The 27,216-nt window shown below is 50.6% G+C and overlaps 1 protein-coding gene across 1 annotated transcript in view; it reads left to right on the plus strand.

Annotated features, from left to right (window-relative positions):
- The first annotated feature begins 6,224 nt into the window (after positions 1-6,224).
- The window catches only part of smyd2a (SET and MYND domain containing 2a), a 74,864-nt gene continuing 53,872 nt past the window's right edge, over positions 6,225-27,216 (plus strand). The window contains exons 1-2 of the mRNA XM_038811519.1: positions 6,225-6,659; positions 15,401-15,464. Of these exons, the coding sequence (XP_038667447.1) occupies positions 6,499-6,659; positions 15,401-15,464 (225 nt within the window). The 5' untranslated portion in view covers positions 6,225-6,498. The remainder of the gene's footprint in view (positions 6,660-15,400; positions 15,465-27,216) is intronic.

Below are 27,216 nucleotides of genomic sequence, written 5' to 3' on the forward strand. Positions count from 1 at the left end.
CCCGGTCCCCTTAACTAGCTCCTCCAGCTCAATCGGCGTACCCAACCCCTCCACCTTCTCCTCCTGCACCTTCGGGAAAGAAAGCCCGTCAAGGAACCTCTCCATTCCCCTCCTCTCCCCCGTTGGCTCCGATCGGTACAGTTCCCCGTAAAATTCCTTGAAGACCTCATTCACCTCTACCCCCTTCCGCACCACATTCCCACTCTTATCTCTCACTCCAGCAATCTCCTTAGCTGCATCCCGCTTACGCAGCTGATGAGCCAGCATCCTACTCGCCTTTTCACCATGTTCGTACACTGCCCCCTGTGCCTTCCTCCACTGTGCCTCCGCCTTTCTAGTGGTCAGCAAATCAAATTTAGCCTGCAGGCTGCGCCTCTCCCCCAACAGTCCCTCCTCTGGTGCCTCTGCATACCTCCTGTCCACCTCCAGCATCTTTCCCACCAGTCTATCCCTCTCACTCCTCTCGCTCCTCTCCCTGTGTGCCCGGATGGATATCAGCTCCCCACGAATTACTGCCTTCAGGGCTTCCCAGACCATCCCCACCTGAACCTCCCCCGTATCATTCACCTCAAGGTACCCCTCAATACTTGCCCGGACCCTCCTACACACCTCCTCCTCCGCCAACAACCCCACATCCAACCGCCACAATGGACGTTGGTCTCGCACCTCTCCCATCTCCAACTCTATCCAATGCGGAGCGTGGTCGGAGATTGCAATGGCCGAATACTCGGCCTCCTCCACTCTCGGAATCAGTCCCCTACTCACCACGAAGAAATCTATCCGAGAGTAGACCCTATGTACGTGGGAGAAGAAAGAGTACTCGCGTGCCCTCGGCCTTACAAACCTCCATGGATCCACCCCACCCATCTGGTCCATAAACCCTCTCAGTACCTTGGCCGCCGCCGGCCTCCTACCCGTCCTAGAGCTGGACCGATCCAGTGAAGGAACCAACACCGTATTAAAGTCCCCCCCTATGATCAGACCTCCCGCCTCCAGATCCGGGATCCGTCCCAACATACGCCTCATAAAGCCCGCATCGTCCCAATTTGGGGCATACACACTAGCCAGTACCACCTTCTCTCCTTGTAGCCTGCCCCTAACCATCACATACCTACCCCCCTTATCCGCCACCACCTCCGATGCCTCAAACAACACATTTTTCCCCACCAGAATCGCCACTCCCCAGTTCCTCACATCCAACCCCGAGTGGAAAACCTGCCCCACCCATCCCTTCCTCAGGCGGACCTGGTCCGCCACCCTCAGATGGGTCTCCTGAAGCATTGCCACATCCGCCTTTAGCCCCTTCAGGTGAGCCAGTACCCTTGACCGCTTCACCGGCCCATTCAACCCTCTCACATTCCAGGTGACCAACCGGATCAGAGGGCGTCCCGCCCCCCTCCCCCGTCGGCTAGCCATGGCCCGTTGACTGCCCGCCCCAGGCCAGCACCCCCTGCTCGACCCCGTCCCCAATAATGCCTGTTTCAATAAGGTCATTTATCATTCTTCTCTACTCCAGACTACAGAATATAAACCCAGGCTCACCTCTTGCATTAAAGGTAAGAGAAAATGGTGGGTTGCGAAGGTCGAGTGGTGTGGGTTGCGAAGGTTGGCCGGCATGGGTTGCAAAGGTTGGCCAACATGGTTCCCGAAGGATGGCCGGTTGAATGCCCACTCATCCAGTCCACCCTTTTCCCCCTGGCGGCAGAGGCTCAACATGCCTTCAACCGTATTAGAGCCGACATCGCCAAGGCCGCAATGCACGCAGTAGACGAGATGCTGCCCTTTCAAGTGGAGAGCGACGCATCTGAAGTCGTCCTAGCCAGCATGCTCAATCAGGCAGGCAGGCCCGTGGCATTCTTTTCCCGCACCCTTTACGCCTCCGAAATTCAGGAGTCCTCCGTCGAAAAAGAGGCCCAAGCCATCGTTGAAGCTGTGCGGCATAGGAGGCATTACCTGGCCGGCAGGAGATTCACTCTCCTCACTGACCAACACTCGGTAGCCTTCATGTTCAATAACACACAGCGGGGCAAGATCAAAAATGATAAAATCTTGAGGTGGAGGATCGAGCTCTCCACCTACAACTACTAGATTTTGTATCGCTCCAGAAAGCTCAACGAGCCCCCAGACACCCTATCCCGAGGTACATGTGCCAGTGCACAAGCAGACCGACTCCGGACCCTGCACGACAATCTTTGTCACCCGGGAGTAACACGGTTGTACCATTTCATAAAGGCCCGCAATCTGCCCTACTCTGCTGAGGAAGTACGGACAATCACCAGGGACTGCCAGGTCTGTTCGGAGTGCAAACCGCACTTCTACCAGTCGGACCGTGCGTGCCAGGTGAAGGCCTCCTGCTCCTTTGAACGACTGAGCGTCGATTTCAAAGGGCCCCCCCTCCTCCGACCGTAACACGTATTTCCTCAGTGTGGTCGATGAATACTCCAGATTCCCCTTCGCCATCCCATGCCCCGACATGACGTCTGCCACCGTCATTAAAGTCCTCAACGCAATCTTCGCTCTGTTCGGTTTCTCCGCCTACATCCAGAGTGACAGGGGATCCTCATTCATGAGTGATGAGCTGCGTCAGTTCCTGCTCAGCAGGGGTATCGCCTCCAGCAGAACGACCAGCTACAAACCCCGGGGAAACGGGCAGGTGGACAGGGAGAAAGGCGTGGTCTGGGGGGCCGTCCAACTGACCCTACGGTCCATAAATCTCCCGGCCTCACGCTGGCAGGAGGGACTCCCCAATGCACTGCACTCCATCCGGTCGCTACTATGCACCGCCACTAACGACACACCCCATGAACGTCTCTTTGTCTTCCCCAGGAAGTCCACATCCGGGGTGTTACTCCCGACCTGGCTTGCAGCTCTAGGACCCGTACTCCTCCGTAGGCATATCCGACTCCACAAGGCAAACCCGTTGGTTGAAAGGGTGCAGTTACTCCGTGCTAACCCCCAGAATGCTTACGTAGCGTACCCCGATGGCCGCCAGGATACTGTCTCCCTCAGGGACCTGGCACCAGCAGGTTCCTCTGGCCCGGCACTCCCAGCAGCAAACCCCCAGGACCATCCGTCCTCCGCCAACACCCGAGGGTGAAGAGGATTTTGGCACGCTCCCGGAGTCACTGAGGACCAGACCAACACCGGAATCGCCGCCACCACTGCATCGCTCCCAATGCCACATCAAGGCCCCGGACCAGTTAAATCTATAATTGGTTCGGGACTATCAAGCCATCTTGTACTGTATATTAAATTTGCTCTGTTTATAGTTCTCCACCACCCCTGCCGGACTCAATTTTAACAGGGGGTGAATGTGGTAATCACCACATATTAGAGGATGTGTGGTAAGACCCTGTTCTACAGGTATGGGGGTAGTCCCTGCCTGCTGGCTCCGCCCAGTAGGGGAGTATAAGTATGTATGCTCCATGTACAGCAGCCATTTCGCCAGCTGCTGTAGGCCACACATCTTACAGTAATAAAGCCTCAGTTGTATTCAACTCTCGTCTTTGTGCAATTGATCGTGCATCATGCCTTCTTTCTCACTGGACTGGAGCACGCTGCCGTGGAAACTTTTCCTGAACACACACTAGGACATCTTGTCCCTCTTTGCCTTTTATACTACTATTATCAGTCTATATTCAGATAATTAAATTCCCCCTTATAACTACTCTATAATTATTGCTCCTTCTTCATCTTTCATTATAGTTGAAGGCCTACAGACTACATCAAGCATTGCAATTGCATGCTTTTTGTTACTTAGCTCTAGATGAATAGTTTATGTCCTTTACTCCTCTGGGACATTCTCTCTCTCCAAAACTGCAATGTTCTCTCTGATCAATATCACCACCCCTCCCCCGTTTCGTCTTTAGATTATATGACATGACAACTGGAGCCTCCAGGAGCATCAATCTCCGAGAGGTGAAGGGAGTCATGCATCTGCCTTGTATTGTGGGTGGTGTCTCTTGTCACCTTGATCTCTGTAGAATTGGAATTCCCTCCAACTGGACTTTTATTAAAAATGAAACCCCAAAAGCTTAATCGACATAAACACTGCAAACAAACAGGCCAAACCTCAACTCAGAGAGGCTGGCTGTACTGTAAGAGATTAATCTTCAAAGCAGGTCAATACTGAAACCAGGGCAATTCTATGTAAAGACACTGGGACATTATCATCTCAAAGTCGCAAAACAGTGGCCACCAGACGATCCTATTAAAGATAAAAGCAAATTACTGCAGATGCTGGAATCTGAAACAAAAACAGAAAATGTTTTTGTTCTCAGCAGGTCTGACAGCAAATGTGGAGAGAGAACGGAACCCTGGAGTCATTCAGGCTCAAAATATTGGCTCCGTTCTCTCTCCTCTGATGCTGTCAAACCTGCGGAGTATCATGGGCTGGGGTTTAGAGAAATCATGAGTTGGTCTTCTTAGAGGCTCTAAAAGGAAACTAATTTTGGAACAATAATAAGCAGCTTTTCAAAAATGCTTTAAAAAAACTGTGCGAACCACTATGCTATCGTGTGCTTGTGGGTTTAATTCTCACAAGGCTAACAGCCCTGTGCAGTACTGAGGGAGTGTTGCACTGTTGGTAGATGCTGCTTTTGGAGAAAAAGTTAAACTAAGTTCCCATCCGACCAGGTGGATGTAGAAAATCTCATGCCTTTATTTTGAAGATGACCAGGGAAATAATCCCCAGTGTCCTGGCCAAACATTAATTCTTCAACCTGCATCCCAAAAAGAGATTACTGTTTGTGGGAGCTTGCTGTGCACAATTTGGCTGTTGCGTCACGCAGTGGGTAGCGTCTCTGCCTCTGAACCAGAAACTCCAGGTTCAAATCCCACCCCAGGGCTTGATGACCAAGGCAGGTGTGTTCACAAAGCCGTCAACAGGTGGAGTGTGTCAACTTGACAATCCTTCCATACACACCAATGACTGGCGGTAAGAGGGGTCAGTCATGTTTGATGTGGAGTAGTACCCTTCAAGCTGCAAACCCTTGGCGACAGACTAGCAACTTATTCCGTGAAATTATTATTACGGAAACAGACAAACATCTGCCTTAGTGCACTACAAGGTGTGGGAAAAGAATTGGAATTTTGTACTTTGCAATACAGTCAACCCACATCGTTCGTGACCCCCTCTATCATGATTTTTTTTACCCGCATGAATGTAGTTGTACATGGAATCGCGGCCCCAAAACTTCACTCATCCACGATTTAAAATGTTGAGCTCAGCTTTCCCACATTGTTCTCAGAAAGATCCCACACACTGAGCATATGGTGACTCTGTGCATGTGGAAGTGCACAATTCACTATTTCCCAGGTTCGATTCCTGGCTTGGGTCACTGTCTGTGCGGAGTGTGCACATTCTCCCTGTGTCTGCATGGGTTTCCTCTGGGTGCTCTGGTTTCCTCCCACAGTCCAAAGATGTGCAGGTTAGGTGGATTGGCCACGCTAAATTACCCTTTGTGTCCAAAAAGGTTAGGTGGGGTTAAAGGATTAAGGGGATAGGGTGGAGATAGGGTACTCTTTTCAAGGACTGGTGCAGACTCAATGGGCCGAACGGCCTCCTTCTGCGCTGTAAATTTCTATGGTTCTAACAGAACAGAACCCCGCTAACAATGAAAGCTGACTATACTTCACAAGTACTACATTGGCTGTAAAGTGCTTTCGGACATACTGTGGTTGTGGAAGATGCTATACAAATGCAAGTCTTTTTTTTCTCCTGCAAATACTTCACACAATACAAACAGGAAATTCTTGAAAAACATATTGCAGTACCGGCTACTTTAGAAGCAGCACAGATTGGTAAACACGAATAGATTTATTATATACTAAGTACAGACAAAGGTGATTTTAACAAAGCTCGATTTCCTCCTTTTAAGTACAAACAGAATATTGGGGCTGGTTTAGCACAGGGTTAAATCGCTGGCTTTGAAAGCAGGCCAGTAGCATGGTTCAATTCCTGTACCAGCCTCCCTGAACAGGCGACTAGGGGCTTTTCACAGTAACTTCATTTGAAGCCTACTTGTGACAATAAGCAATTTTCATTTCAATACGGCTAAACAGCTTATCCACAATTTAATTTTTAAACAGAATATACAGTGGAAAAACTCAAAACCCTACTGAAACTCCCCCCCCACCCAACCTAATTTTAAGCAATTTTAAGTTTCCCCCAAGGCCTGCACGTAGTGCGAGAGGGAAGGATTAGCAGTGAGTACGGGCGGGCGCTTGGACCCGAGAGGAGCAGGGAAGCAGACAGCGAGCTGACTGCAGCAATGAGCATTGGGGAGGGGGGAGTGAGCGCTGAGCCGCTTCCATTTAAGTAGTTGGTGCTGGACGATGGCGGAGTGAGTGAGTGTGAGCGGCAGCTATGGAGTGTGATCGCTGAGAGGCGGGGGAACGAAGTGAAGAGGAAGCGAGAGAGAGCGCCTGGGCCGCCCGGAGCTGCTGTAGCGGAGAGCGGGGAGGAGGAGCGGATCGAGCCGGCCCTCACTTCACCCAATGCCCGGGGCCATGGAGAGATTCCTGAGCGAGGGCAAAGGACGGGGGCTGCAGGCTCGCAAAGGCTTTGGCGTGGGCGAGCTGGTCTTCACATGCCCAGCCTACACCCATGTGCTGACTGTCAATGAGCGGGGAAACCACTGTGAATTCTGCTTCGCCCGGTACGTGCACTGCAGCCAGAGCGGTTCGTGGCAGCTCGCTCGTAATGCTTCAGTCTGACTGGAGTCCCACAACTGCGGCTCTTTCACTCTGGGTCCTAGTGTATGTCGCTGAGTTCACATGGGTGGCAGAAAGAACCAGCATTTTAGGGGAATTTAGCTAGGTCTCCAGGGGCATGTAGCTGTGTGGTTAGAAATCAAACACGTTATTATTAATATAGCTTCATGTGCATCATTATTCTTTGTTGTGGGGGGGGGGGGGGGGGGGGCTAACTGCTTTTGAGCACTTGAGTTTTCCAAACATGATCCACATTCCTTACAGTGTTTGGATTTTTAAAAACCTGAGCAACATTCTTAAATGGAGCTGGAATGGGTTTGCTCATGAATTCTGTGACTGGTATGGAGTCTGAAGGTTCTCGCAGATTGAATCCTTGGGGGTGGGGGTGATGGATATGAGAGACTGTAAGACTGTTTACTGCCTCGGGCTTCCCACCTGCTTAATAAACACTTTTTGTCAGAGTGGCCCCTGTTGTAATTCCACACACTTGTGAAATGAGGATTGTGTCAAATCACTTCCAGAGATGGAGAGAGACTGATTGTTCTTGGAATTGGGATGGTTAAGAGGATATTTAATAGAGTTGTCCAGAATTATGAAGGATTTTGAGCAGAGTCAAAATGTGTCCCACTGGCAGTTAACCCCAGACACAAATATAAGATAACCAGCAAAGAGTCTAGAGGGGGAGATAAGAATATTATTAAGCAGTTGAGTTATGATGATCTGGAGTATGTTATCTTTAAATGGTGAAAGAAGTTGATTCAGTAGTAACTTTCAAAAGAGAATTTAATATACCTCAACTGGAAAAACTTGCAAGATGATGAGGAAAGAGCAGGGGGCAGCACTAGACATGATGGGCTGAATGGCCTGATATTATTGCTCAGTTGCTGCTGTAGATGTCAAATGGATCAAAGCAATTGTTTTCTTTATTGCCATATGTTATCGCCCTCTGGTGTTTGGGGGCCTGATCCCATATGGGTTCAGCCATTTTGTATTGCTTATTGTACTGCTTAATTTTGTGGTTGTATTAAAACGTTGTGTTTTCACCTAAGCACTTTTGATCCAGTTTTGTACCAATCTGAAGTTAAGCATAGCCTACTGGTACAAAATGCGGGAAAAAGTGAAACTGTCCATTTTGGTGGAAATAATATAAAAGAAACTTATTATCTAAATGGGTGATTGGAGAGCTCTGTGGTTTTATTTTTATGCGATGCGGCCGTAGCTGGCTGGGCCAGCATTTATTGCCCATCCCAAGTTGCCCTTCAGAAGATGGTGGTAAGTTGCAGTCTTTGATGTATAGGTACACCCACAGTACTTTAAGGGAGGGAGTGCCAGGATTTAGGAATAGTGATATATTTCCAAGTCAAGATGGTTAGTGACTTGGAGGGGAACCTACAGGCAGTGGTGTTCCCAGGTATCTGCTGCTTTTGTTCCCTTTAGGTGGTATCAATCATGGATTTGGAAGGTGCTGCCAAGGAGCCTTGTTGAATTCCTGCAGTGCATCTTGTTGATGGGACACATGGCTGTTGGCGGTGGAGGTATTAAATGTTTATGGAAGGTGCAGCAATCCGGTGGCTTGCCTTGTCATGGATGGTGTTGAGCTTCTTGAGTGTTGTTGGAGCTGCACTCATCCAGGGAAGTGGAGAGGATTCCATTACACTCCTGATTTGTGCCTTGTAAATGGTACAATGGAGTGGTCAGGAGTTGAGTTCCTCACTGCAGGATTATAGCCGTTGACCTGCAGAGGGATCTTGGTGTGCTAGTGTATGAATCACAAAAGGCTAATATATAGGGAGAGCAAGTAATTAGGAAAGCTGATAGAATGTTATCATTTATTGTGAGGGGAAAATGATGTAAAAAAGTAGGGAGGTTATAGTTATGGAGTTTAATCCGGACAAGTGTGAGGTAATGCACTTTGGAAGGTCCAATGCATGTAGGAATTACACAGTAAATGGTGGAACTCTTGCAAGTATTGACAGGCAGAGCTATCTGGCCGTGCATGTCCACCGATCACTGAAAGTGGCAACGCATGTGGATAAGGTGGTCAAGAAGGAATACAACATGCTGCCTTTGATCAGTCGGGGCATTGAATATAAAAATTGGCAAGTCATGTTGCAGCTGTACAGGACCTTAGTTCAGCCTCATTTGGAACATTGTCTACAATTTTGGTCGCCACACTACCAGAAGGATGTGGATGCTTTGGAGAGGGTACAGAAGCGGTTTACTAGGATATTGCCTGGTATGGAGGGCATTAGCTATGAGGAGAGGTTAGATAAACGCGGTCTGTTCTCACTGGAACGACGGAGGTTGAGCGGTGACCTGATAGAGGTCTACAAAATTATGAGTGGCATGGACAGAGTGGATAATCAGAAGCTCTTTCCTAGGGTAGGAGAGTCAATTACTAAGGGACATAGGTTTAAAGTGTGTGGGGAAAAGTTTAGAACCGATGTGCGAGGCAAGTTTTTTTATACAGAGTAGTAAATATATGGAACGCGCTGCCTGGGGAGGTGGTGGGAGCAGGTACGATAGCGACATTTAAGGGACATCTAGACAAATATTTGAATAGGGTGGGAATGGAAGGATACAGACTTAGTTTTAGTTTACGGTTTTAGTTTAGGCAGGTACCATGGTTGGCGCAGGCTTAGAGGGCTGAACAGGCTGTTCCTGTGCTGTATTGTTTTTTGAATGGCAGAGCAGACTCAATGGGCGGAATGGCCTAATTCTGCTCCTATGTCTTATGGTCTTAAGTTCCTGCAGTGTTTTTAAATTGTACCATTGATATTGCTGCCCCTCTACCAAAATGTATCACTTTACAGTTCTTTGTTAAATTGTATCTCTCATGTGTTTTCCCATTTCACCAGACTGTCTCCTGAACTCTGCTAATATTCTTCTTACTGTTTCTATGTTTCATGTTATCTGGGCTGCAAGGTGGTGCAGTACATAGCACGCGGCCCCACTGTGCCGAGGATCCGGGTTCGATCCCGGCCCCGAGGTCACTGTCAGTGTGGAGTTTGCACATTCTCCCTGTGTCTGCGTCTGCCTCGCTCCCACAACCCAAAAAGATGTGCAGAGTAGATGGATTGGCCATGCCAAATTGCCCCTTAATTGGCAAAAAAAGAAATGGGTACTCTAAATTTATTTTTAAAATGTTTAATGTCATCTGCAAATTTTGAAATTGTGCTCACTATGCACAAGTCCATATCTATAAATCAAAAGGAGAAGTGGTGCTTACCACTCTTATATTTTCCTTCTATCTGAAAAAGAACTGTTCATTAGTACTCCTTGCTTTCTTTAACTTAGCCAATTTTGTACCTGTGCACTACATTCATCGACTGCACTACATTCATCAATTCTCTCAGTTACCTCAACAAAGAAATCAAACTTTGCTTGATTAACTTAATTACTTTTGACATATCCTTGCTGGCTGACATTTATTGACCCATATGTTTCCAAATGGCAGCTAATTTTGCCTTGAGTATTCTCTTGAATAGTTTCCCTATCACTAATGCTAGATTGAGTGCCCTGTATTCGCTGGGTTTACCCCTCGTCCTGTGTTTGAACAAAGACGTTACCATTTACAATTCCCTGGCTCTCTTCCCTTATCTAACGAGGTTGGGTAGATGTTGGCCGGAGCTTCCACCATTTCCACCCTTCCCTCACCAACCTGTGCTGCCTGACCAGGGAGGTGACTTTTCTACTTTGAATGCTGCCAACTTTTTAAGTAGCCCCATTTTTATCCCATCCAATTTTTCTAAATCTTTTCCTTTATTATGACATTGGCCACATCCTCTTTAGTGAACTCTTTAGTGTTCCTCAGCCATGCCCTTCCCTGCTAAACATAAATGATAAAAGCCGGGTCAGACTTTAGAGATCCATTTCATACATACCCACCACCCCTTTCAATTTCCGTGTTCAGTTCTCCCCTGTACTTTGTATATTCAGAGAGCTCTAGCCCTAGATGCCTTCCTTTCCAGTTTGAGGGTCTTTTTTCTTGTCTTTTTTCGTATTTAAACCGAACATAGTCTCAACTTGGGTATAAAAATTGACAAGTGATGTTGCAGCTGTATAGAACCTTAGTTAGGCCACACTTGGAGTATAGTGTTCAATTCTGGTTGCCACGCTACCAGAAAGATGTTGAGGCTTTAGAGAGGGTGCAGAAGAGATTTACCTCGGGATGTTGCCTGGTATGGAGGGCATTAGCTATGAGGAGAGGTTGAATAAACTCGGTTTGTTCTCACTGGAACGACGGAGGTTGAGGGGCGACCTGATAGATGTCGACAAAATTATGAGGGGCATAGACAGAGTGGTTAGTGAGAGACTTTTTCCCAGGGTAGAGGGGTCAATTACAAGTGGGCATAGGTTTAAGGGGCAAGGTTTAGAGGAGATGTATGAGGCAAGTTTTTTACACAGAGGGTAGTGGGTGCCTGGAACTCACTGCCGGAGGAGGTGGTGGAAGCAGGGACGATAATGATGTTTAAGGGGCATCTTGACAAATACATGAATAGGATGGGAATAGAGGGATACAGACCCTGGAAGTGTAGAAGATTTTAGTTTAGATGGGCAGCATGTTCGGCGCAGGCATGGAGGGCTGAAGGGCCTGTTCCTGTGCTGTACTTTTCTTTGTTCTTTGGGAGTTGATGTATTGCTATCTTAATTGCCCATGTTCAGGTATGGTGATAGATGCAGCAGGTACACCTGCAGTGTCCTCCATTGAGCCACGCTGCAGGAGATGGTAATGTACAACTGCAGTGGTGATTCTTATTGTGAAAGCAGGGCAAATAAATGCTTGTTTTCTAAATCATTCCCTTCCCTGTTTGATTTTTAAAAAATTGTTTTTGGATTTGATCATAAATACAACCATGGCTTTGACAGGAAAAGCCTTTTGTTTGAAAAAAGAAAACAAAGCCATAAACAAAGATGTTATGCGACTGTAAAAGTTGAGAGAGAGATTGAGAGAACTTTGCATTAAAGAATGAGAGGCATATCAGAATATCTTATTGGTCCTATTGAGATGTTTCCAGATGCATTTTCGGGGATCAGATAGATTGACTTTTTGTGATACAGTTTAATATATGCAAAGTTAAAGTTATGACGTTTTTGGAAAGGCTTGTGTCTGCCATGGAATCTTCAGTCTATTTTAATTTCACTGCATGTTCAAAAGGGAATGAGTGCTGAAAAGCCAAATTAGTTTGAGGGGTGGAGGTGCGTTGCTGTTTGTTGTGCACCTGACATGTCATTTTATTTGAGATGTGTATGACTGCTGAGAGGAGCTATTGTCAACCTCTTTTGTGTTAACAAAAAAAACCTAGTGTTTATGCAGAACCTTTTTAATATAATAAAGTCCCACAGTGCTTGACAGGTGCATAGACAAAAGTTGGCACTGAGCCACAAAGGAACGTATAAGGGCAGGTGACTAAAAGCTTGGCCAAAGAATTGTTTTTGTGCTTAAAGACTGTCCATAAAGGAGGAGTGAGCGGTTTAAAGAGGAACTTCCGAAGCTTGGGTCCGAACACCTGTAGGTGGAGGTAAAGGAAGGCTGGGAGGGGCGCTGTGCAGAAAAGGCTTGAGTTGGAGAGGAGGGCAAAATTACAGGAGGGTTGTAGGGCTGGAGGTCATTACACTTGGAGAGGTGCAAGGCCATGGATGGATTTGAATGCAAGGATTTAATATTTTTCAATTCTAGAGTTTCAGGATCCAGATGCAGTGCAGGTCAGTGTACACAGAATTCAATGGGTAGCAGAGTTTTAGATGAGCTCCAGCTTAAGAGGGTGGAAAGTGGGAGGCTGGCAAAGGAGTGGAGAGATAAAAAGATTGAACTGAGGCAGAGGAGAGACTGTGTGAAGTTATGGAGGTGGAAGTAGGAGAGAATCAGGGATGTGAAGCTCCAATTGGAGTCAAATAGACCCGATAGGCGACTAGTAGTCGAGTTCAGCTTGAGACAGTGACCAGGATGGAGTAGAGAAATGGTGGCAAAGGAATAGAGTTTGCAGTGACTGCTATAGACAATGACATTTGTCTTCCTAATTGGAGGAAACCTCGTCGCAACCAGGACTGAATATCGGAGATATATGTAGTAATAATAATAATCTTTATTGTCACAAGTAGGCTTACATTAACACTGCAATGAAGTCCCTAGTCGTCACATTCTGCCGCCTGTTCAGGTGCCCAGAGGTAGATTTTAGAATGTCCAAATTACCTAACAGCACGTCTTTCGGGTCTTGTGGGAGGAAACTGGAGCACTGCAGGAAACCCACACAGACACAAGGGGAACATGCAGACTTCGCACAGACAGTGTTATTATATATCTGATGTTCTGGCTGCACTGCCACATTGAAAGAATTCCTCCAGGTGTGTAGAATTGCAGCATGCAAAAGCTGTGATGATTTAGATGTCTTCCAGGTCGGTGCAGAGGTTCAAATTATTAGCTGCAGAGAACCGAAGTAGGCAGGTTGGCTCCTTGAGCTGGCCCCGTCAGTCAGTAAGATCATTGCTGATCTGTGACCTAGCTCTGTGTAGCCCCATTTAGAATCATCGAGTGGTCACAGTATAGGAGGCCATTCAGCCAATTGTTTCCATGTTAGCCCTCTGAAAGTGCAACTTGACTAGTCCCACTAGCCACATTTTGCCTGTAGTCCTGCAAAGCTTTTCTGTTTAGGTAATTGTCCAGTTCTCTTCTGAAGCCATATTTGGATCTGCCTCCATATCTCTCTCAGGCATTGCACCCAGATCCTCTCCGCTCATGTTTGTAAAAAAAAAACGATTTTCCTCATTTCCCTTTGCTTTTGCCAATCTCCTTAAACTGATAACCTCTGGTTCTCCATCCTGCTGCCAAGGGGAACTTCTCCCTATCTCCCTCGGCCTTCTCTCTATCCAGGTTTGGCTGACAATTCACTAATGTCTGTGATCTGTGGCTATTCTGTAGAATTCTCTCAAAGTCCTCTCACCTTTTACATTGCTTCTTACTCACCCTAAGAAGATTTTCGGCCAACTCAACAAACACTAATCGCTGATAACAATAAAGACTGTATACCTCTGTAACTTTGAAAGATTAAGTAAGAATGTTATGCTGCTGTTTTGAAATCTTGTATTGTACATATGTTATTTTTGATATTTGCCAGCAGGATGAAAGTAGCTTGGGTAGTGCTAGTTAGATATTCAATTGTGCGGGACAGTGAAATGTTTTATAGTGACCCGTTAGAAATTATGATGTATTAGTAAAAATGCCTCAAAAACAGAGGACAGAGTAGTGTAGAACCTGTCCTTGACCAAGGGTAACCGGCACACCAGGGATGGATAAGGGATCAACAGTGTGATCCACCACGCTTCTCGTTCAGGATCAAGAGGACGGGATGTAGCCATCTCAGGTGGCCACCTGCAAAGGACCATGGGAATTATGGCCAACCCAGGACTCAGACAGACTCAGAGCTTGTGTGTATATTTGCAACTCAGATAGCTAGACGTGATCGAAACCCCCGTTCGTTTGCATTCTAATGGCCCATTTCCCCAGAACAAACAAACTGTGCTCAGGTAACCGATACAGATACAGACTAATCGGCGCCACTCCCTTTACTCAGCGAGACCAAATAGCCAAGGTCAATGTCCGCTAAGGACACCCCCAGCCATCAAGGCACCCGCCCCTTAATTGGCCAAAATCAAAGGCAGTAATCGAAACCTGTCGAATTATTGGGTCCAAGTTAAGGACCGCCCCAAAGAGCGCAAAATCACAGAGCGATAAGAAGAGACACAGCTAGGTGCTCGGTCTCTCTTGAATCCGGCCTATGCTAATCCAAGTGCAGCATAATGATCAGACAGACAAGTTCAAGACCAACGATCGCTACCAGACGGATGAGCCCAGCAGAAACAGCCACTTCTTCCACCCAGCCACGCAAGATCCGGACAAAGGCCTTGTCCATCTGCATAGAGCCAGTTGCCCTGAAGTTACGTATAGGTTATTGTAGTTGTTAAGCGTAGTTTAACTTGTAGTGTTTTGTGTTGCATGTCAAAGTAATCCTTGTGTGTAAATAAACCATCTTTCAACTTGAACTGACTAACTGGTTGTGTGGTCCTTTGATCGATATCCGGTAAAGCCTTGTGGTAGTATCACTTGATACCTGGCGACTCTAAAGAGGATAATTATTAATTGGCAACATTATTGGTGATGCTCGTGGGATAGTATTCCATTAAAAAGAGCAACAGTATGACATTGGAACATCAGTTCATTGCTCAAGTCACAATTGTGCAACATGAACACACAGCCTTCTGACTGTGACAAGTAAAGTTACCACTGATCCATGGCTGACATCATTTTTAAAAATAAGAGGAAAACAAAGCCCTGCATTATTTAAGACCAATCACTTTGAAATTCTGGCTTGTAATCTACTGACTTTTCTGCGCTTGAGTCAAACTCTTCAAGTTATTTTGGGGCTTCTGTCATTTCCACATTTCCAAACTTCCCTTTCTGGGTCATCCTATTTAAAATTGGGTCAGGTTTCCTTGATGTCTGGGAAGCTGTACAAAATCTATAGTCCTTAATGTTGTCTGGCAATTGATTTGAAAGGGCCATTTTTCACTGCGTCCACATTGCAGTGTGTCAAATCGGGAGCGTTACTATTTAAGCTGCTTCTGCAAAGCCCATGTCCTAGATGATGGTTTAGGCTACCTAGTTAACTTGTTTTCTTTTCTCTTGCAGTAAAGAGGGTTTGGCAAAGTGTGGTCGTTGTAAACTAGCGTTCTACTGCAACGTAACCTGCCAGGTAAGATTCCAGTCTGTGATCTGCAGTATTCGTCGAGACATAAATGTCACTTTTATATAATGCAGTAAGTGTGCCAGTGACCAATCAGCAGTAACAAAGTTTGCCACATTGTTTTGTATCCATCTGCATTGAAACGTGGGATATGTAAGAGCTATTGCTGACGGTTCACTGTGGTAAATGTAGAAGCAAGTGTGACACTCGGCTACATAGCTGATGAATATCCCCGGATAAGTGAGCTAACCCCTAGAAGAATCACAGTGGCAAATCATAATTGGTTTTCCTGTTCCCAGCAAGGGAGAAAAATGAACCTTGGATTCTACTCCGGATTGCTAAGAAATAAGTTCTGTATAAAATGGGGATCCAGAGTGAATATACCGTTGGACTTAGTTGTGATGTCTTTGTCTTTGTGATCTTTTGTGAACAAAAAACAGAAAGGGTAATGAGAAATGTGTTGGACGGAGAAACCAAGGGCCATATTAAAACGGCCACAGTGGAAAATTATTTGGAGCTAGACAAGTAATGTGAAAAAGACAAGCTTGAAAGCTTTATGCCTGAATGCACTGAGCATTCGCAATAAAGCAGATGAACTAATCACGCAAATAGACGTAAACGGGTTTGATATAATTGAGATTATGGAGGCACAGCTGCAGGGTGACCAGGGTTGGGAACTGAATGTCCAGTGGTATTTAGTACTTGGGAAGGGCAGACCAAAAGGAAACGGCAGTGCAGTGCCAGTGCTGATTAAAGAGGAAATCAACACAATAATGAGAAAGGATATTAGCTCTGACAATGTAGAATCTGTATGGGTAGAGTTGAGAACCAAGGGGCAAAACACATTAGTGGGTGTTGTATATGGACCCCCAAACTGCAGTGGCATTAAACAGGAAATTAGAGACACATGCAATAAAGGAACATCTTTAATTATGGGTGCATATAGACTGGGCAAATCAAATTAGCCAGAATACCGTAGAGGAGGAATTCCTGGAGTGTGGACAGGATGGTTTTCTGTTGAGGAACCAACTAGAGAGCAGGCCATCCTAGACTGGGGACTGTGTAATGAGAATGGAATCATTGGCAATCTAGTTGTGTGAGACTCCTTGGGGATGAGCGACCATAATATGATTGAATTTTTCATCAAGGTGGGGAGTGACGTAGTTATTTCTGAGATTAGGGTCCTGAATCTTAATAAAGGAAACTATGATGGTATGAGGCGCAAGTTGGCTATGATAGATTGGAAAACGTTGACTTCTGCTTGTGACCATGGAGTGATTGGTCACATAAAGGGCTGACCCTGTTCAAAGTCACAGAAAAGACCCGGGTGGAATTTTGATGAAAAGGCATAGGTGAATGTTAGAGGAGTAGTTTACCCCTGGAATGGTATGTCTTCCGGACCCGGCAGAAAACAGTGAGAGGTTTGGCTGGAAAGTTGAAACAGCCTTGTGCTTCACAGACAGTCTCTTCCAGAATGTAGGCGGGGGAGGGGCAAGCTGTAAAGACCCAGATACAGGAACTGATGACTTTTATCAAGGAGGAATTCCATAAACAGAGGAAAGAAACGCATGAGGATCATGCAAAGGCCATTGCAGAAGCTGTGGCACCCGTGAAGAGTACTTTGGAGCGGATGGAGAGGTGTTTGGAGGTGCAGGGGTCACAGATTCGGAAGATTGAAGGAGTGATCTCGGACCACAGCGATCGTGTGGTGGCTCTGGAGGCGGAGGTGGGGCTCCTAGGCAACCTTTGTAAAACGCTGAGGGCAAAGGTGGAGGAGCAGGAGAATACCTTGAGAAGGCAGAACCTGCGAATAGTGGGCCTGCCTGAAGGAGTGGAAGGTGTGAGTGCCATGAGGTATGTCTCGAAGATGCTGGCGGGACTGGTGGCAGAAGGGGTGCTGGATAAGGCACCTGAAGTGGACCGAGCGCATAGGTCCCTGAGGCAAAAGCCGAGAGCTGGGGGAGCCGCCGTGGGCAGTGATCGTGAGTCCCTATAAATTTGTGGAGAAAGAGAAAATTCTACAGTGGACCAGGGAGAAGCCTAGCTGCGAATGAGAGAGAAATAACATCCGGATTTATCAGGACATCGGAGCCGAGTTGGCAAAATGGCGGGCAGGTTTCAACAAGGCCAAGGCGGTGCTGTACCGGCGGCAGATCAGGTTTGGGGTGCTCAACCCGGCAAAATTATGGGTGACGTTCGGAGGCCGGGAGTATTATTTCGAGACCCCTGAAGTGGCCTAAGACTTCATTAAGGAGCATAAATTGGGGGCAAACTGAGTGGACAATGCTTGGGACCCGGGGTGCTGGCACTATGTAATGGTCGGGAGCATGTTTGAAGTGGGTGTAAGGATTGAGGGATTTTCGCCTTTTTTTGTGGGGTAGGGGTTTCTGTTCAATGTTGAGATTGTAAGGAGTTGTAGGGGTGAAAAGATTATGTGGGAATAGATATTCCCATCCCCCCCTCCTGTTTTATGGGACTGTTTGTGTTTAACATCTGTTTGTTTGCTTTTGGAGAAGGCTACCTGGAGTTCAGAAGTCCTTTTTTGGATGGGGGAGGGTAAGGCCAGCAGGAGGCCTCCTTCCTTGAGCTGAGGAGTGGGGGAGGGAGGGGGAGGTCATTAGGATGTGCCTTTGGGCAGCGGCAGCCACGCTAGCAGGTTATGCTGGTGAACGGAAGTGAGGTGGTGGGGGAGAAGGCCAAGAGGAGTGGCCGGTGGGAGGGGGGAAAGGGGAAGTGGGGGGGGAAGAAGGGGAAGGGGAAAAGAGGGGGGGGGGGGTTTCTGCGACGTGGCAGGGGGTGAGAGATGGCATGGCCAAGGGCGAAGAAAGGGGCCATCTGGGATGGGCTAGGTACAGAGTGGAATTAAAAGGGCAGGAGAATTAAAGGGGCAGGAGTTAAGTGGGGAAGATGACGGACGGTAGAAGGGATTGGAGGCACTAGCCTCCAGTAAGGTTGGTAATGTGGAACGTCCGGGGACTGAATGGGCCGGTTAAAAGGACGCGGTTGTTCGCGCACCTCAGGAGCTTGAAAGCAGGGTTGTCTTTTTGCAGGAGACACACTTCCGTGTGAAGGACCAGATTAGGTTAAGGAAGGGGTGGGTCGGGCAGGTTTTTCACTCGGGGTTTGATTTGAAATCGAGGGGTGTGGTAATTTTAATGAGCAAAAAAATGGGATTCGTGAGTGCGAAGGAGGTGAGGGATCCAAGTTGGAGATATGTGATTGTGAGTGGGGTATTGGAAGGGGCATCGGTAGTGTTGGTAAATGTGTATGCCCTAAATTTGGATGATGTGTGTTTTATGAGGGGGTTGCTGCAGCAATCCTGGATTTGGCCACGTACCAGTTGATCATGGGAGGAGATTTTAACTGTGTCCTGCAGCCGAAGGTGGATAGATCGAGCCCCAGGTTGATGGGTAGGGTACGAATGGCATGGGAGCTGGGGGGAGGTTTATGGAGAGGATGGGCATGGTGGATCCATGGCGCTTTCAGAACCCAGGGAGAAGGGAGTATTCCTTCTTTTCACACGTCTATAAGGTGTATTCTAGGATTGATTACTTTGTAGTGAGTCGGGAGATTTTGGTTGGGGTGGAGGGGGAAGAGTATGCGGGGATAGTTATCCCGGACCATGCACTCCACTGGCTGGATATTCGGTTCAGTACGGGACGAGAGCATAGGCCGGGGTGGAGGTTTGACTCGGGGTTGTTGGCGGATGGAGGTTTTTGTGATACGGTGCGGTTGCCGATTAGGGATTATGTGGAGTTCAATCAGAATGGGGAGGTGTCGGTAGGCATTTTTTCGGAAGTACTGAAGGCAGTGGCCCGGGGAGAAATTATCTAATTTATGGCTCGTGCGAATAAGGAAAGGAGGGCGGAACATGACCGTCTAGTGAGTGAGATAATGGAGGTGGACAGGGAATATTTGAAGGTGCCCACCGTGGAGGGTTTGGCGAGGAGGAAAAAGTTGCAGGGGAAATTTGACAGGCTGACAACGGGGAGGGCGGTAGGGCAACTGCATAGGGCAAGAGGGGTGCAATACGCGTATGGGGAAAAGACGAGCCGCATGTCTTGCGCACCAGCTGCGGAGGCAGGCTGCGTCCAGGGAAAGTTTCAAGTTGCAAGTTTCAATGAGACCGCCTCTCATTCTTCTAAACGCCAGAGAGTAGAAGCCCAATTTATTTAGCCTTTCATCATAGGCCAAATTAGTGAACCTTGGCTATACTGTCTCCAATTATTGTATATCCTTTTTGGAGACCAAAATTGCACCTAGTATTCCAAATGTGGCCTCACCAGAACTCTGTACAACTGTAGCAAGACTTGTACTCCGATCCCCTTGTAATAAAGACCAGCATGCGCCAACAGCCACTGACTTCCAACTGGGAAAATGTCCTGTTTATGCCCACTTTCTGATTTCTATCTGTGAACCAATCCTCTACCCATGCTAAAATGCCACTCCAACTCTGAGTCCTTATCTTGCCTATTGATTTCTTGTGTGGTACCTTATATAATGCCTTTTGTTAATCCAAGTATACTACATTTACTGGTTCCCCTATATCTCTGCTACTAGTTATATCCTCAAATAAAACTCCAAAAGATTGCCAAACAGGATTTCCTCTCCATAAACCATGTAAACTTGTTCTAATCATACTATGTTTTTCTAAAGTCCATTGTTAAGACCTCCTTAATAATAGGTTCCAGTATTTTCCCAACAACTGATGTTGGGCTAACTGGTATGTCGTTTACTGTTTTTCTCCGTTCTTTCTTGAAAAGTGGTGTGACATTTGTCAACTTGCATTCTATTGGACCATTTTGGAAATTCATAGCCAGCCCATCTGCTATCTCTTTTAGTACCACAGGATGTAGGTCACCAGGACGTGGGGATGCCCAAGCTTTGACAATACTTTATATCTCTGCTGGTTTTAATTTCCTTCATTTTCTCACTCTTTTTAATGAAGAATAAGCAGACTCCATCTCTTATGGAACCCCTCAATTGCCCCCCACCCCACCTACCCTCGAGGTGAACTTAACATTCTTAAGATGCAGAAACTTCCATCAGGCTCCCTAGCCACACTGAGGCACAGGGCGTAGAAGCTGGCCTCCACCCCAAGACGACCTGTCTGCGAGCAATCAGCGAGGCGAAGATTAAAACATCTGCCACTCTGCAGTTTCGGCAGAGTGTTCGGCTTTCCTGCCCTCCGACAACAGTGATCTCCCCATAATAAATAAATCAATCCTCGAATATACATTATGCACTGGCGAAGAAAGGAATATTCTGCCCCTTGGATGCAAGAATCTTCAGGTGTCCGTTTCCCCCAATCTCCTTCATGAACACTGCCAACACCTTCACTCCCCCGAAGAGGCCAACGAGCGTGGATTAGACCGATCCATCTTCGGATGCAACACTGTATTTAAATCGCCAGCTAAAATTAACTTATGTGTACCAAGCCTGGGATGGCCACCAACATGCTCTTCATAAACCCTACATTATCCCAATTTGAGGCATACACACCAACCAACACCACCAACCTCCCCTCTAAAGTGCCCGTCACTATAATGTATCTGCCCCCCGCCCACGATCTGCCATCACCGTCTTCATCTGAAACCTAAGTCACTTCCCCACCAGTATCGTTGGGCCCTGCTATCAAAAATTGAGTGAAAGAGGACGGGCGCGATTCTCCGCACTCACGCCGGTTCGGAGAATAGCGGGCCGCGCATATTTTCACGGCGACGCAGGTCCGACGCCCTCCCGCTATTCTCCGAACCCTGCGCAAACTACACGTCGGCATTCCCGGCAATGGCCTTGAAAGCCCCCCCGACACGACCAGAATCGCTACTTATTGGCCCCCCGCTATTCTCCGGCCCGGATGGGCCGAAGTCCCGACGTCATCACGCAATGTTTTCACGCCGGCCAACACACCTGCTTTTCAAGATCGTCAACCAGTCGTGCTGGCTGACGAGAACTTCGAGTAGGTGAGCTCAGCGCACAGCTCAGCGCACTGCTGGAGTCAGGCCACAACGGGGAAGGCATCCCCGAGAACGGGAGGGGGTCCAGAGCGGGGGGGAGTGGGGGAGACGGAGGGGGGGAGGGGACGGGACGGAGGGGACGAGACGGAGGGGACGAGACGGAGGGGACGAGACGGAGGGGACCGAGGGGGGGAGACGGAGGGTGGGAGACGGAGACGGGGGAGGCGGAGGGGACGGAGACGGGGGAGGCGGAGGAGACGGGGGAGGCGGAGAAGACGGGGGAGGCGGAGGGGACGGAGAAGGGGGAGGCGGAGAGGACGGAGACGGGGGAGGGGACGGAGACGGGGGAGACGGGGGCGGGGGAGGCGGAGGGGACGGAGAGGGGGAGGCGGAGGGGACGGAGGAGGAGGGGGCGGAGGGGGCGGAGGAGGAGGAGGAGGAGGAGGAGGCGGAGGCGGAGGAGGCGGAGGAGGCGGAGGCGGAGGCGAGGAGGCGGAGGCGGAGGCGGAGGAGGCGGCGAGGAGGAGGAGAGGAGGCGGAGGCGGAGGAGGCGGAGGAGGAGGCGGAGGCGGAGGAGGCGGCGGAGGGGACGGAGGCGGAGGGGGCGGAGGGGACGGAGGCGGAGGGGACGGAGGCGGAGGGGACGGAGGCGGAGGGGACGGAGGCGGAGGGGACGGAGGCGGAGGGGACGGAGGCGGAGGGGACGGAGGCGGAGGGGACGGAGGCGGAGGGGACGGAGGCGGAGGGGACGGAGGCGGAGGGGACGGAGGCGGAGGGGACGGAGGCGGAGGGGACGGAGGCGGAGGGGACGGAGGCGGAGGGGACGGAGGCGGAGGGGACGGAGGGGACGGAGGCGGAGGGGGCGGAGGCGGAGGGGGCGGAGACGTGGGAGGCGGAGGGGGCGGAGACGTGGGAGGCGGAGGGGGCGGAGATGTGGGAGGCGGAGGGGGCGGAGATGGAGGGGACGTGGGCGGAGACGGGGGAGGCGGAGTGGGGGGTAGGGAGAGAGTGAGCGAGTGACCCGTCCAACCACGTTACAAAATGTCTGCCACCATGCCATGACGTGCCGGTCACAAGGACAAGGCCGCTGTTTGCCCTGTGGCTTACGGACACAGGCCACTGACGCACCGGTGAAGACGACGTAGTTAACTGCCCGTTGGATGCAGAAAGTGACCAGGGGTTAGGCTGCCCGCGTGTCAGCAGCGCGACCAGGCCACCGGGACACACAGGTATCCCGTGGCAGGCGGCTGCCGAGGTGTCGACTAACCTCTGTCTAACACAGGGGTGGGCAAACTACGGCCCGCGGGCCGCATGCGGCCCGCCAAAGGTATTTCTGCGGCCCACCAAGTCATTAAAAAAAAAAAATTTTTTTTTTAAAAATTTTTTTTTTTTTTAAATTTTTTTTTAAGGTTAATGGGGGGGGCTGTTGGGTTACTTACTGGTATAGGGTGGATACGTTGACTTGAGTAGGGTGATCATTGCTCGGCACAACGTCGAGGGCCGAAGGGCCTGTTCTGTGCTGTACTGTTCTATGTTCTATATGAGGTGCCCAGAATCATAACCGGGTGAAGTAATTATTTTACTTAATATACTATGCGGCCCTTTGTGAATTGTGAATTTCTGAATGTGGCCCTTGCACGGAAAAGTTTGCCCACCCTTGGTCTAACATGTCCCGTTTCTCTGCCCCCCACCACCCTTCTGTAGGTTAGCACAATGTCTGCGAACAGAACGGCTATGTTCTGCGCAGTGGTTGGGGCCGCTGCACTGCATTTGGAGATGCTGCAGCATCCACAGCCACAACCCGCAGTGGATGCAGGGCCAGCTGCAACAGCAGAGGGATGGGCCGAGGAGTTGCCAGTCGTCGAGCAGCATGGGGGGAGGAGGGGGAGGAGGAGAGAGTGAGGGTGCAGCCACGGCACCGGAGGCGACGACCAAGGCCGAGGGTGTACCGTGCCCGGATCTCTTTCCTAACAATGATGGACATCACCTGCAGGAGGAGACTCCGGCTGCGTAGGCGGACGGTGATACGAATCTGTCACCTCGTGGCGCACCTCGCCCCACGTGGAGGACACGCGATCCCGGTTGCCATCAAGGTGACGGTCGCTCTTAACTTCTATGCGACCGGCTCCTTCCAGTCTGCGACCGGGGACCTCTCCGGGATCTCCCAGTCATTGGTCCACAGGTGTATCCGGGATGTGACCGACGCCCTCTATGCCATCGCCGATCGCAACATCACCTTTCCCGAGGACCGAGCAACTCAAGACGCACGAGCTCGTGGATTTGCCAGCGTGGCCGGGATACCGATGGTGCAGGGGGCAATCGATTGTGTTCACGTCCCCATGCGCCCGCCTGCAGGGGACAGGGAGGTGTTCACAAACAGGAGGGGGACATACTCCATGAATATCCAGGTGGTATGCGACCCCCACATGACGTTCATGAACATTTGTGCAAGGTTCCCAGGGAGTGTGCATGACTCCTACATACTGGTGCAGTCGTACATCCCTGCGCTGTTTGAGGGGCGTCCCCCCCCGGCTGAGGGGCTGGTTGCTAGGCGACAGGGGTTATCTGCTGAGGTCTTGGCTGATGACGCCTATACCGAGGCCTCAGACCAATGTGGAAACATGATACAACGAGGCCCATGCAGCAATCAGGGGTGTGGTGGAGCGCTGCCTTGGCCTCCTGAAGATGAGATTCAGGTGCCTGGACCGCTCCGGAGGGGCCCTGCAGTACCAGCCCGACAGGGTCGCTCGCATTGTTGTGGCCTGCTGTGCGCTGCACAACATCGCGATGCAGAGGGGAGATGACCTGCTGCAGGAGGCGGAGGGAGAAGCCAGTGGCAGTGGTGCCAGCACAGAGGAGGAGGAGGAGAGGGAGGAGGACGAGGAGGAGGCTGGCGGAATGGCGGGCGCAGCACGCAGACACGACCCAGGTGCTGGTGATGTCCAGGAGGCGGCGGAACAATCACACGGTATTACAAGTAAGGTGGAACAGTGCGTTTAATGTGAACAAACATTTACAGGTGCCCTAGCCCCTACAATTAAACTGTGCCCTTCACCCATGCCAACTTACTCAGTGTCTCTCTTTGTTGCCTTACGGGCCCTACCACTACGTCTAAGTGATTCCCCAGATGATACAGCAGGAGTGGAGGAGGACTGCTGCGAATCGCCCCCTTCGACTTGTTTCTCCTTCGGCAAGCGTTTCCTGGGGCGACCCGGCCTTGATGGGCCAGGCTGCTCTGCGGGCGTCTCGGGTGACGTTGTGCCACCCTGCTCTGCCTGCTGCCCACCCGATGCACCAGGGATGGAACGGGGGCTGGCCGAGAATTCCGGGACGTCCCGTGATGGAGTTAATGGGATGGGCCCCGAAACCACCTCCTCCCTCGGGGAGCCCGGTGGCCCCCGGGCCTCACTTTGGGACAGAGGTGCGAGCGGGGAGGTGCCCCGTTGCGCCACCGACACCCGGCGCTGCCAGTCCTGGATGCCTGCAACGGTATCCACCAGGATCCAAAGGTTTGCAGAGATGGAGTCCAGGGAGTTAGACATTCCCGCCAGGGACTGTGCGATCTCAACCTGTGTGTGCACGACGCCATCCAGCACATGTGTCAGGCGGTTTATACTCTCCGCGACTGACTGCTGGGACTGTGCCATCGATTGCTGTGACTGTGCCATCGACTGCTGTGACTGTGCCATGGCGTGCTGCGACTGGGCCATGACCTGCTGAGACTCGGCCAAGGCCCGCAGCGCGCCGGCAATGTTGTGTTGGCTCTGGCGCATTGCTGCCTGTGAGAGGGCAACCCTGTCCAGGGCCGAGGATGACGCATGCACATTAAGCCCAACGCCTTGCATAACCTAACCTATTGCCTCCACCGCGGATGCCACCCGCGCGGTGTCGGCCTGGGTTGCTGCCATGAGCTGCACCACTCCCTGCTCGTGGATGTGGTTCGACTCCTCTAACAGCGTCTGCAGAGTCTGGAAGACGGCCCTCATCCCGTCATTGTGTCCCTGGGATTCTTGATGCATCGGCTGTGCGGGTGGGTTGAGAAAGTCCAGGAACTCGGAAAATGTCTGGGAGCCAGCTGCATGCTGGGCCTGTCCTCTGCCAGCCCGGGCCCTCGGCTGCTCCGACCTCCACCTGCTGTACCTGCTCAGCTGTGATGTGCGACCCAGACTGTGACCCAGGAGCCTCATCACTAAATAGCCCAACCGGGGTGAGTGTCTCTGGGATGGTGGATAGTGTGGGAGATAGCTGTGCCGCAAGCTCGAGGCCGTCTTGGGTTGACTCCTCCTCTATATCATCGGCCCGCTGAGAGGCCGCAGGGCATTCGCGGGCTATTTCTCTCTCTTGCTCTGTCGCCGCCCTCTGGGCGTCCTGCTCCACAGATTCGGTTGGTGAGGATGGGACTCCCCGCTGATCGGGCAACCTCTGTCGTGCGCCCCTGGGTTAGGTGGGGGCAGATGCCTGTGTCCGCCTGGAGGCAGACGGCCCTGGTCGTTCGGCATCACGTCCTAGGGAAGAGAATGAAACGGGTTATTTAGATACGCTCGGCAGGGCGCTGGACGGTCCCAGTGGGCAGGGTGTGAAGGGACAGAGGATGGGGGAGGTGTTCCAGTGGGCAGGGTGTGAAGGGACAGAGGATGGGGGAGGTGTCCCAGTAGGCAGGATGTGAAGGGACAGAGGATGGGGAGGTGTCCAAGTGGGCAGGGTGTGTGAAGGGACAGAGGATGGGGGAGGTGTCCCAGTGGGCAGGGTGTGAAGGGACAGAGGATGGGGGAGGTGTCCAGTGGGCAGAGTGTGTGAAGGGACAGAGGATGGGGAGGTGTCCAAGTGGGCACGGTGTGTGAAGGGACAGAGGATGGGGGAGGTGTCCAAGTGGGCAGGGTGTGTGCAGGGACAGAGGATGGGGGAGGGGGGGGTGTTTGTCATGCAGGGCTGTCTCACTTGTTGCAGCTCCGCCAACCTCGCATCGCGCGATCTCCCGGGTGGCAGATCCCCCAACAAGGTCCAGGGCCCTCTGCTCAAACGTGGTGAGGGGCCGCAGGATGGGCGAACCCCCTCCAGTCTTGTTCCGCTCACGGGTGTTGTGAGCGGTCTTGTCCTGTTGGGGGAGGGGGCATAAGTAGATCATTACAATACGGCAGGTATCAGCAGTCCGTTCAGATACTGGCACAGGTTGGGGGTCAAGTTGTAATAAGACCATTGCATCTCTCCACGGGGAGCCAGAGCGCTGGGTCTGTGACTACTTTGTGGACCACCCTCAACTCACTCTGCCCCAATCCCCCTCCACCCCCCGTGCCGGGGGGGGGAGGTGGGTAATTAAGTAAAGGGGGGAGGGATGGTTGTGACCCGGGTGCACCCTCTTGGCACTTACCCTGGCAGCCCTGGTGAGGTCGTGCATCTTCGTCCGACATTGGTCTGCAGAGCGAGGGGTCTGCCCCACAGCACTGACGGCAGCAGCCACCTCACACCAGGCCTGGCGCACCGCGCTGGCAGGGTGGCGATGTCCTCTACGCGGGCAGATGATGCCCCTCCTCTGCTCGATTGTTTCGAGCAGCGTCTCCACGTCAGCCTCAACGAATCGCAGGGCTGCTCTCCTGAGCTCCGACATCCTGGCCTAGTTTCCGTGCTCGCCCGCGCCTTTTTACGGCATCGGGCGACGTCACGTGGGCGTGTTCGTAGCGTCGCCGCGTTCCGGCGTCATCGCGCACGTGATTGACGCGGCCCCGATCCTAGCCCATTTCCCGGCCGTGAATACCTCGGGAAATGGGCCGTGTCGGGCCGTCGCAAAAGTCGGCCGTGAAAACGGC

Source organism: Scyliorhinus canicula, chromosome 1 (genome assembly GCF_902713615.1).
Source record: "Scyliorhinus canicula chromosome 1, sScyCan1.1, whole genome shotgun sequence".
NCBI classification, from domain to species: domain Eukaryota; kingdom Metazoa; phylum Chordata; class Chondrichthyes; order Carcharhiniformes; family Scyliorhinidae; genus Scyliorhinus; species Scyliorhinus canicula.